Consider the following 12580-nt stretch of genomic DNA (forward strand, 5'->3'; position numbering starts at 1 on the left):
ATCCTGGTCTTGGTGGACCATGCCACCCGGTACCCGGAAGCAGTCCCTCTCAGGACAGTCACAGCCCCGTGGTGGGCCATGCCTTAATGGGGATCTTTTCCCGTGGTGGGTCCCCCAGAGAGGTGGTCTCCGACCGGGGTACAAACCTCATCTCTAGGTACATGAAGTCTCTGTGGGAGGAGTGTGGGGTGACATATAAGTTCACCACTCCTTACCACCCCCAAGGAAATGGGTTGGTTGAAAGATTCAACCGTACCCTAAAAGGCATGATTATGGGCCTAGAGGAGCCCATGAGGCAGAAGTGGGACGTCTTGTTACCATGCCTGTTGTTTGCCTACAGGGAGGTGACTCAGAACTCCTTAGGGTTCAGTCCCTTTGAGTTGCGTTATGGCCACCCTGTCAGAGGAGCTCTCACTCTGGTGAAGGAGGGGTGGGAGAAATCCTGTGGGAAAACCCCCCACGATGTGTTCAGCTATGTGCTGGCCTTCCGCAGCCAGACCAAGCGCTTCAGGAATCTCGCTCAAGAGAACCTGGAGGCTAGCCAGGAGGAAATGAAAAGATGGTACGACCAGAACACCTCTCTGGTTGAGTTCCACCCTGGTCAGAAAGTGTGGGTGATGGCGCCGGTGGAGCCTTGTGCGCTCCGTGACAAGTGGACCGGGCCATATGAGGTGGTAGAGCGCAAGAGCGAGGTTACCTACTTGGTTAACATGAAGACTCCCAGGCAGCCCCTGAGAGTGTTGCATGTGAACCGCCTCAAACCCCACTTTGAGAGGTCTGAGGTGACTATGCTCATGGCTACAGATGCTGGAGGGGAGGAGGATAGTGATCCTCTCCCTGACCTCCTGGCAACCAAGGAGCAAGACGGGTCAGTGGATGGTGTCGTCCTCTCGCCCACCCTGACCCCAGAGCAGCAGAGGAACTGTCGCCAGGTCTTGAGTCAGTTTGCCTCCCTGTTCTCCCTGACCCCAGGTGTCACCAACTGGTGCGTCCACGATGTGGACACTGGAGATAGTCTGCATGTGAAACAAAAGTTTTACAGGGTGGCTGACAAGGTCAGAGCTAGCATCAAGGAAGAAGTTTCCAAGATTTGGCGCTAGGGGTAATTGAGCCCTCCAGCAACCTCTGGGCTAGCCCAGTGGTCTTAGTGCCTAAGAAAGCTGCTACACCTGGTGGCCCTCCAGAACTCCGTTTCTGCGTGGACTACCGTGGGCTCAATGCGGTCACCAAGACTGACGCACACCCCATCCCCAGAGCTGATGAGCTTGTGGGTTGGTTGGGAGCTGCCCAGTACCTGAGCACCTTTTATTTGACTTCAGGGTACTGGCAGATTGCCTTAACTGAGGGGGCCAAGGAGAGGTCAGCATTTTCAACGCCAGAGGGGCACTTCCAGTTCCGCGTCATGCCATTTGGGTTGAAAAATGCCCCTGCCACATTCCAGAGACTGCTCAACCAGGTATTAGCAGGGCTGGAGCAATTCAGTGCAGCATACCTGGATGACATTGCTGTGTTCAGCTCCACTTGGGAGGAACACCTGCAACACCTCTGCGAAGTGTTGAAGGCTCTGCAGAAGGCAGGCCTCACTATCAGTGCCAGATAGGGCAGGGATCAGTGGTGTACTTCTGACACCAGGCGGGGAGCGGCCAGGTGGCGCCCCTACAGGCAAAGATTGATACCATTCTGGCTTGGGAACCCCCCAAGACCCAGACTGAGGTGAGAGCCTTTCTAGGTCTCACCGGGTATTACAGACGGTTTGTCAAAGGATATGGCACCATTGTGGCCCCTTTGACAGAATTGACATCTAGAAATTAGCCCAGGAAAGTGAATTGGACCGAGGCCTGTCAAACTGCTTTTGATGCCCTCAAAACTGCCAAGTGCACAGCACCGGTGCTTAGGGCACCTGACTTTTCCAGTGAGTTCATTGTGCAAACAGACGCTTCAGAGCAAGGCGTGGGAGCAGTACTCTCACAAGTCAACGATGAGGGCGGAGACCAACCAGTGGCTTTCATTAGTAGGAGGTTACTCCCCAGGGAACAGAGATGGAGTGCGATTGAAAGGGAAGCTTTTGCTGTGGTGTGGGCTCTGAAGAAGCTGAGGCCCTACCTGTTTGGGACTCACTTCCGTGTTCAGACCGACCACAGGCCCCTCAGATGGTTAATGCAGATGAGGGGTGAGAATCCAAAACTGTTGAGGTGGTCCATTTCCCTTCAGGGGATAGACTTTACGGTGGAGCACCGCCCTGGTACAGAACACGCCAGCGCTGATGGTCTGTCCAGAGTCTTCCGCCTTAGTGATGAGGACTCCCAAGAGGTTGGGTAGTTCTCCCCACGTTCAGCTGGAGGGGACCTGACACCCTTGGCGTGGTTTTCTCCCATCTTTTTGCCTCTGCCTCCTGTATTTTTTGATGCTGTGCTGGATTTCGTTTTTGCTGGTTTAGATGCTTTGGACACTCTGACACTGCTGATCAGTACCAGAGTGTAAGTGCTCCATATGTAAATTGTCATATTAATTGGGTATACCTTATTGGCATATTTGTATCACCATGAAGTCCCTAGTAAAGTGCACTGTGTGTGCCAGGGCTGGTGATGACAGATGCTACTAGTGGACCTGCAGCGCTGATTGCGTCTCCCACATAAGTAGCCCTAAAATGGTGTCTCAGGCCTGCCACCGCAGTGCCTGTGTGCAGTCAGTGGACTGCCATGTCCGCCTGGCCAGTGTCGCCACTGGCTGGGCCTAACCCTTCCCTGTCTGTGCACATCAGTCACCCCTAAGGAAGGCTCAAGGTACCCCCCTGGGCAGGGTGCAGTGTATGGGTAAGGTAGAGCATGTACTAGTGCAGGTAACATGCTCTGGTAGTGAGCCGCAGCCATTTTGTGTGCTCAATGCTGCAAGGTTATCTTGCTCCATAGACTAACATGGGGGTGGCTGGTCCCAATGGATACCAGCCTATCTTCCCATAGGAACAAGATGGGACATACGTGATTGATATCCCTGAACTCAGAATTTAATAACACATCTTTTAGGCAAGGTTGTTGTGGCTGTTCTCTTGTCTAACCTTTCTGTGTGCCTGGGCCTGCTGGTGGATTGACTGTCTGGTTTGAGGGTGACAGGGGCTGCAGAGTCCCCAGGAGGTTGTCTGAGTCAGCCCTGGGTTGAAAGACTGCATCTGCATCTAGGGAAGTGGGAGGAGATAGCACCTGGGAGTGAACAGGGCTGTGCCTGCCTAACCACAATGCTGGCTCCACCTCCCGCTGGGCGACTGTCACCTCTGCCCCTCACACTGAAAGAAAGAAGGAAGCCCAAGGGCTCCAGCAACACCCAGAACTGGTTTAGACCGGGCTCCGGGCCCACTTGTACAAAGACTTTGAAGACTTTTAGGGGTATAAGAGAAGGACCCCTGACAACAGAAAATCAGATTCTACAATCAAGAGGAACCTCTGCTGGAAGAAGGACCGCTGAAGAACTGAAGGAAGATTGCCTTGCTGTGTGCTCTAAGGGCTGACCTGTTCTGCTGACCAACTGAAGCTGAGGAGAAGAGGGACTTTGCTGTGTGCTGTGACCCTGCCTGCTTGACCTACAGAGACTTTGCTGTGTGCTGTGTCTTCTTACTGAATCTCCAAGGGCCTGAGAAGAGCTGGCCTCCTGTTCTGTAACCCAGGGTCAAAAGGTTCCACTGCAACTGAAAACGCTGTGAAGATCATGTGGCAGTTTGTTTGGGTGCGGGAGTTTTTAACTGCGGGCCTGGGACCGAGATCGGTGTGCTCATCGGCACGCATTCCACAAGGTCCGGGAGATCGTGGTGTCTCCCCTCGTGAGTTTTGCCCCAAAGAAGGTCTGTGGTCTTGAGGGCGGTCTATTGCGAACTACGCCCCCAGAAACCCTGTGCCGCCAAGTACCGATCTTGCCCGGGGCCTGGAAACACCCTACGAAGTCCGCTGTACGTTGCCGGTACCATCGAAGTGCAGATTGAGCCCGCTGCTCTCTGATTGGAGGAGAGAGTCGAGCCCCCTCACTAACACCGCGACAGGATTGGCCTGAGTGCCGTCGCGTCATCACTGAAGCCGTGTGGTAATTAGTTGCCGGCGTTAGCGTCATCAAGGGCCCGTCCCGGGAGCCGCACTGCCATTGGCTGACACCTGGGTGAGTGTGGAGGCTCGCTGTGAGGGCCGCAACCGGATTGGTCCACGTCATCAAAGCCACTGAGAGACGCGACCAGCGAGGGATCTGAAGCCGAGTCCTCTCCGGGACCCGATCTCGCCGAGGGAGCCGCGTGTGTGTCCACAGCCCCTGGCCTGTTGTCCCTGAAGAAGAGTATTGCTCGATCTCCCTGCCGCTCGTTGGATTTTCGAGAGCGGGCGGGAGAGCAGTCTGGACCGGCCGGGGCTGCCCGCGAAGGATCCGCCCATGCCGAGGCTCCTAGAGTGACCGCAACAGTGAGGGGAACGGGGTAGTAACCTGCTAGAATCAGCGAAGAGCTGATTTTGGCCAATGACACGGTGGCATTGTTTTTAGTACTGATTTAAAGAGACCTGAGACTATTTTACCTTTGAGAACTTCCTGATATATTAAGTAACCATCAAGACAACGTGCAACAAATAGTTGAAAAGAGCAATCACCTTGTAACTGATTATTTTTATTACATAAACTAGATAAAGCTATATTTTTACATATACCTACCTGTGTGGTTTCAGTTTGTGGTGTGATTTGAGATTACTGTGTGTGCTAAGTGCAAATATCGTATACCTTACCTTGGGGATAAGCCTGTCTGCTCGTGCCAAGCTACCTAGAGGGTGAGCAGGGGTTATCTACTGTGTGTATTCCTTCACCCTGACTTGAAGCAAGGGTCCCTACTTGGTCTAAGGTACTTACCTCTGCCAATTAGAGACCCCCAAATCTAAGAAGAGAGTTGAGAAACAATCAAGAGGTAGGTACACAGAGATGTTGAAACAAGAAGAGGTAGGTAAATAAAGAGGAGGGAGGTACACGATCTGAGGTGAAATGAGATGATAGATATGATATAGAAATATTGGTTTTCAGTATAATAGCCACCAACTGCATAATGGCCCAAGGGTTGAGACCACACATGCCTGGACATACGACTTTCCTTGCTAACTTTACAAGGTGGCCCCATGGAATGTCGGGCCCAAGGCAATTGCCCATTTGGCCATTGCCTTAAAACGCCCCTGCACCACACATAGAGTACTATTGCACTTTCTTGGTTCATTGCCCAAATCTACCCCAAATGAGCCATCGGAAGCTACCAAACAATGGGAGGCCAGATGAGGCGAGTGGCGGGTAGGTCACACAGTACGCGCCACTGACTGATGACTTGTACAAAGTCAGCATGAGTGGCACCTGGGTTCATGGGTGAGCCCTCATAAAGACGTCACCAGCTGTCACCTGTGGTGCAAAGTGATACAGTGCTAAGGCCTGGGCAAGCCTTGAGGGACATGCACTTGGCCCAGGAAATGTTAATCGTCCCAAGGAGGGTTCAAAACAGATCTGGAGTATAAGTATTAGTGCTGATCACCGGCAACCACAGGTTGCGAATCATGTACTGGATCTATCACTGCATGACGTTTAGTCCATGAGAGTAGGGGAATGATGTAAATGCTGTTACATAATAAGTAAACTACTAATGTCTGATCAGAAAGATCTTTTCTCCACCTTTTAAGGTGCTAATAACAAAAGCAATCCATTGAAATAGAAGGTATCTGCAGGGGTTTTTGCAGTTACTCTACCTCTTAATAACATAAAACTACAATGATCCCAATTCTTTCGACCTAAGCCCACTCCCAAAAGGATCACAAATTTAACAACATCAACAGCAGTTACCATTCAGTAAAATATAGTTAGTTAAAGAAACCAACCTTTCGTTTTCTGGAAATGCTGCACAATTAGACGAGTCTGTTGTGCTATCCAATGTTGCAGTCCTGTTACTAAAAAAGAATTGACAACACAAGGAGTAGGCAAAATGGAAATAACAAGACAGCAAAGCAGTGTGAATCCAGTTGAAAAAAGCATTATGATCTACTAAAATAATTTTATTATTAAAGTAGTTTTATAAATATTGGCATTATAGGCAGCCAGAAAGCCAGAAAATATTACCTATAAATAAGTTATTTTAAATATATTTCATTTAAGAGAATACCTGTAGGGTTAGAAACTTTGAAAAATGCAGGTAAATAGAAAATGCAATGCCACATGAATACTTCCATCACTCCACAATTAATGCTATATGCTAATATTGGTAGTGATGGTGATGCAGATCCATTTTTGGAAATACCTGTTGTTTCAATAGTGCTATTGCGTGAATAAAGACACTAGCTATTTTTTCTGAGAGCAGTACTGCCTCTGGTATTGAGGAACCTACTTACATTCACACTTGCATCTACATCACTACAGCAACAGGACATACACTTTCTGCTAGGCAGGCAGCTACGTGTTACAAATATCTGATCCACTTCCCTCAATAGGCTATGACTTGCTTTTCTTGTACCTCATTGAGAATATTTTTTAAAGCATGTGCTAATGGGACATCTACATATCGAGAGAACAACATTGTTATTTGAAAAAATACCACAAGGTGTTTGTAGCATAGTTATGATGTATGCACTGGAACCGTCATGGTTATGTGGCGGACTCTGAACAGCATCTACATCACATATGGTGAGGTGTAAGGGCGTGGTTAATGTTGAGTATAAGATGCACAGTGTGTGAGTGTAAGCTGAGGAATAAAGAAATGTTTAACTACAACTCCCATATGGCATAATTCATCTGCATTGTCCTGGACTGGGGAAGATGCTACATCTGGCAACGAGCAGGGGAAACACTCCCTCAGAAAATAAGGCTGTTATCCCTTAGAGTTCATAATCCAAGATAACTGAGGCATAGCTTTATGTATCATGAGATTCAGCACACCAGCGGCTCTATCAGTGGAACAAATCCTTGCTGCCACCATGCTGATGAAAACATGATCATCGTTAAAGTACTTATTGCTGCACAATCATGGAGAAGAAGTGCCTGGCCTACTGCTGATGAGACTGAATTCCAAAAGTAAAAAAATGTGCAAGATTATTTATCTATTACTCAAGAAGGCGTAATTCTGAGAGGATTCAAAATTGTTATGCCTGAATGCTTAAGACAGCGGGTCATCAGGCTGGCTCAGAAAGACACTGTGACATTGTAAGTACCAAAAGAGCCCTAAGAGATCGAGTGTGGTTCCCTCTACTAGATGAGCGAGTTGAGAAGGAGCTGAACATGTGCCACATTTGCAATTGCTTGTCTTCTAAGGTGATGCAACACCCAGTGACAATGTATGACCATCCTGCTCATGCCTGGGAGAGAGTTGCAGTTGACTTTTTTGAACCTCTAGGAAATGGACACCATCTCATGGTAGTCATTGAGGAATATTTGCGTTTCTTCAACAACCCATGACAAGGTCATAGAACAACTTGATGGCATCTTCGCAACGTGGGGCATTCCCAAAATCCACAAATCTGACAATGGCCCAATTTTCAACAGCAAAGAGTTCAATGAGTTTCTTGTCCAACTCACCATCAAACACCAAAAGAGTACACCCCTCTGGTCCCAAGCCAATGATGTAGTTGAACGATTCATGGGCACCCCAAGAGAGTCATCCAGTGAGCATCCATGAAAGGAATTGAGCTTAAACAAGCCATGTGCCAGGCCCTCCAGGCCTAATGATCGACTCCTCACTCCACAACTGATGAGAGCCCAGTCACCCTGCTAATTTGGAGAGCCATCAGAACAAAACTATCGCAATGGACATTGGATCAATCCGTGAATAATGACCAAGTTCCAGACACTGACGCGACTCGAAAGAGAAAAATGTAAACCTATGCCGATCAGCCTCGTAATGCCCAGGAGACAGTCTTTGACAAAGGCGATTGGGAATTGGTTAAACAAAGATGAAAAATGGACACTCTTTTTGCTGCTGATCTTCTACAGGTTGTGGCGTGCAGGAGACACATAACAGCGCATCATCCCAGACAATCTATCACTCAGGACACATCACATTTCAAACACCTAGTGCAACGCTTGAGTCCTGAAACCATGCTGAGACAGCCCTGCCAGCACGTCAGGCTCCAGCATCTGAACCTATGTCACAGTTGTGCAATCAGGGTTGACCTTGATCATCTTGGAACCCCTGGTCTGGCCGACAAGTGCAATCTCCTCGCCGATTAACTGAAAAAATGGGATAGTTTGTAATATTGACCACTGCTTTTTTACCAAAAGGGGAGATGAAGCTATTGATGATATACTCACTCAGAATCTCGTGGTATCAGGGCGAACTCTGAACAGGAACTATGTCATATGCTGGGCTGGGTTAGGGTGTTATTAATGTTGAGTATGAGATAATGCAGAGTGTTTGAGTGTATGTTGAGGAATAAAGATGTGTTTAACTACAATTACCATGCTGCATAATTCATCTGCATGCTCCAGGGCTTGGGAAGATGCTACAGTGTTTATATCCCTTGCATTGTTACCTACCTGTGAAATATCATGCACAGTAATAGAGTGTAATGACGGATCTCAAAAGATTTCCTGAAAAGTGCGAAATTAACTCAGAAAGTCTCCGTTACCATAAGCATGTGGTAAAATGACATGCCCTTCAGACAGTTTGAAGAAGTAAACTCCACAATCACACATAAAATGAAATCAAATAGCACAACATACATGTAAAATGAACAACCATGCACACATGTACACAAAACAGGTATGTTGTGCATGCTCCTGCATAGCCTCAAGCTGTCAACAATTGGGTTGCAGGTCTCCTCTTTTCCTCTCCGAGGCTCTGAGAAATAGGTTACTGCAGATTAAAGAGCCCTAAGGAAAGGTGTCAGACAGTTACAGGAGGTAATATACTAAGTTCACTAAAACATCCTGAGCCACAATTGCAGGACTCTTCTTGTAAGACTGAATCTGTGAAACTAGTTAAACACAAATTGGAGCTTGCTTGAATAGAGGATAACTGGGAATTGTAGAACTGAAGCAGGATGGTGCTTGCAGGATAGAAGCAACTCTGAAGCTTGCAGAGCAGAACAAAACTAGAACTTGCAGTAGTGGAACAGAACACCATTTAGAACAGGGGTGAATAATCCAACACCACAAGCAAGCTGAAGCAGTTGTGATGCACTGGTACAGGAGGGCCAGATGTATGACCATTTGCTTTTGCGACTCGCAAATTGCAAAAAATTGTGGGTCGCAATCTGCGACCCGCAAAAGCAAATGTACAACAGTGTCAGAGACACTGTTATCGATTCCAATAGTGGTCGCAAACTGCAAGGCCCGTGAATATTAATGAGCCACTCGCAATATGCGACCCCGTTGGGAATGGCTGGCCCTCCCAGGGATGGTGACCTGCTGGGCTCAGCAGACCTCCATGTCTGGGACTGCTCTTCAATAAGGCAGTTTTTTTTTAGATTCAGCCCGTTTTCCTTAAAGGGAAACCGGATGCATTTCAAAAAAATAAATGAAATGTTTTCCTGGGACCACTGCCTGCCCTTACAAAATATTTTTTAAACCAGTCACAAAGGGGAAGGGGTCTCCTGGAGACCCCTTCCCATTTGCGACCTTATTACTACCCTCTTGAAGAGGGCAGTAATTTGCAAGTGTTTTGCAACTGCAATTGAGCTCGCAAAACGTTCTTACATAGGGTAAAGATTCACTATTAGGAAGGGGCGACCTTGGCACAGCCCTTCCTAATAGCGACTCGCCATTCCTAATTAGCGAGTCACAAATAAATTGCAACTTGCTATTTAGGAATTGTACATGGCCCTGTAACATTTTGCTTGCGCAAATGGGTCGCAAACCCTTTTGCGCATGCAATTTAGGGTCGTACATCTGGCCCCAAGATATCTCATATACACGTGGAACAGGAACAACAAAAGCGGAAAGGCTGATCTTTTGGTGGGATACATCTGTTGGGAAGTGTCTAGTTTTAGAAGTGAATATGATAGATGGAATAGAGTTTCTTTTCCATAGTCATGTTGGAATGCAGTAGCAATAAAGGAAAGTTACTCTGCACTTTCCACTGGTATCATGACTCCCCCACAGACACTATTGGCCTGTTACTATAATCAAATTCCACTTCCCTCATGGAGTTACGAGTTACCAGGGAAAGGTGGGAATCAATGTTATTAATAATGCAACTGGCGAAGTTTAGTCTTACAGGCCAATGTAAACACTCAAATCACTATCCGATTTTTCATGATATTCCCTGCCTTTTGGTGTGTGGCAGACTGGTTTCTTAAACTTGCTTGATATTTATATCAGGAAAGGGATGGAAAGGTAGATAGTGTTGTCAATAGGGCTACAATACCATATGGACAATAAACTGTGACAGTATCTTCTCCTGGGCCTGGAGAAGCTCTGACTGGGTCGCTTGGAACTTCCTTTAATCTGCTTGTGTATCTTCTTTCTGGTTACAGATGGAGAGGTTTGAGCCAGTCAGCCAGTTCAAGAACCTCCAGTGGCCTATAATCAGCTCCATTTTCCTGACAATAAATATTGCCTTGTGTTAAATGTTCTTGTTAATAAGATTAAGATTGTGTGCCAATAATTGTGTGGTTTTCATTTTTTGTTGGCTAGTGTGCAGTGGGTTCCACAGACATACGTGCATTGATTTCAATGGGTCATTATCACATCCATTAGTGCAATGGCCGAAGGTGTTACTTGAGTGCCGTATGTTGATGGAGCAAGGTTTCATACGTAAAGAAACTTGCTCGGATTCAATCCGCTCGAGATAACATGTAATAAATTAATCAACATGTTTTGTTATTACTAATATTTGCACCACACACCATTTTTTTCCATCTAGAGGAAGCTTTCCTGTGTTCTTTACAAACCAGTAACCAGAGTGTCTTAAAATGGCTGCGGAAAATGCGGGAACTCTTCTGCGCATGCGTCTACTGCATCTACGTAGTATGACGTCCTTTGAATTCTTTGCAGCTGCGCAGTAGCACCAAAAATGGACTCTTTGAACCTCACATGCTAATGCATATGGCTATGCTCAAACTAAACTTTGTATGTTTTGCTTAACTGCTAATGCAATTGTTAAAATAAATTAATGGGATTAGAGTAGGAATAAGTGGTATACAGTGCATTCATTTATTTTCGTATTCTAGCATGTTCTTCTTTTACTTCATTATTAGATCATGTTAGACCTGTCAGCCCTAGGGTGGTCTTTCCCTGTATTTTTTGCCCTTGCCTCATTTTTCACACCTACTTTTTGTTGGCTTTAGGACTCTGGGCACCCTCCCATTGCTAATCAATGCCAGGGTGCAGGTGCTCTCTTCCCCCAACATGGCTGCCACTGACCCCTGCTACTGCAGCGTGGTCTGATTAGGTGCACTCTAGTAGCCAGGAGCTGGCTGGAACCCTTAAACAATGTTGCCATACCAGCCTGCCAGCCTGCCCATAGCTAGAATGAGGGAAGCTCCTGGAACCTTCCAGAATAGGGGAGGCACCAACTGCCACTGCCAACTGCCAACTGACACTATATAAGGAAAAGGAGGGAAACTTTGTAGTCAGTTGGGGCATCACTGACCTGGGGAACCCACACAGGAGTTTAGGCGGGAGGGCCTAGTGAGGAACCTATGCTACTGGGAGTGACAGGATTTAGGTGCTGCCTCTTAAGCTGGGTGAGGTGTCCTACGCTAGCCCCATGATCTGGCCCAGTGGTAGGGAACCCCAAGGACCATCGGCAGTGAATGAAGAGAAATTCTTCAGGCCTTCAACTCATCACCCCCCCCCCCCCAGTAACTTCAAGAAACAAGCAACCAAGGGCACTGAGCCATCCAAGCGCCAAGAAGACTGCTTTCTGGGACCAGGTACTGGACTGTGCTGCCCTGCGCATCCCCTGCCTACAATTGGGCCAACCTGTATGTCCCTGACTGTACTGTGGGCCCAGCGCTGTAAATTGCTCCCAGCCTGCTCTTCCCTGCCCAGCGCTGTGTCAGAGACTGCCAGACTGGAAGTCGCCATTACCCTGAGCCCTGCAGTGCCCCGGGGAGTGCCCCCACATCGAGTGCCTCGAGTGCCTCGAGCGCTCTTGGCGCAGTGCTGTCCCCTTGCCCCCGTAGTAGTCAGGGAGTCAAGAGCACTGCCCCGGTGGACTCACCGCCACGTCGAGGGATCCCCTCAGAGGTCGTGTGGAACCCCCCTCGGCAACCCCATATGCCAGGAGAGGGCCGCCGGAATCCTCAATAGGCCCCTGCTTGGAGCCCCCGCCCCCGGGTGGAGCACTGCCGTGTCCTGTCACCCTCGGCGGCCCTCGTGTGCCAGGAGAGGGCCGCCGCACCGCGCACGATAAGCCGCGCTAGGCCTGAAGCCTCTTAGGCCTTTGTCACCTGACGGTAGCGCCGCCGCGTCACCGGCCGCGCCCCTGCCTCAGCCGCGCAGCCATTGGCTGCCTGTCCGGGCCTTCCCTGCCGAGCCCTGGCACTCGGGGAAGCCCCCCCCTCGTTGCGGAAGGGGTCGTGAAGTCAGGAAACCCCCTCCGTCCTGCGCCGCATGCGGCCCCTGCCTCGTCCCCAGCACCGATGCCCCGAAGCTG

General features: G+C 48.6%; 1 protein-coding gene across 1 annotated transcript in view; it reads right to left on the bottom strand.

The window, feature by feature from the left end:
* The window catches only part of LOC147663344 (E3 ubiquitin-protein ligase RNF138-like), a gene marked incomplete at its 3' end in the record, with an annotated part of 108392 nt that overhangs the window by 30473 nt on the left and 65339 nt on the right, over window positions 1-12580 (bottom strand). The window contains exon 4 of the mRNA XM_086950508.1: window positions 5871-5939. Within this exon, the coding sequence (XP_086806634.1) occupies window positions 5871-5939 (69 nt within the window). The remainder of the gene's footprint in view (window positions 1-5870; window positions 5940-12580) is intronic.

This window comes from Lissotriton vulgaris, unplaced genomic scaffold, assembly GCF_964263255.1.
Source record: "Lissotriton vulgaris unplaced genomic scaffold, aLisVul1.2 SCAFFOLD_5180, whole genome shotgun sequence".
NCBI classification, from domain to species: domain Eukaryota; kingdom Metazoa; phylum Chordata; class Amphibia; order Caudata; family Salamandridae; genus Lissotriton; species Lissotriton vulgaris.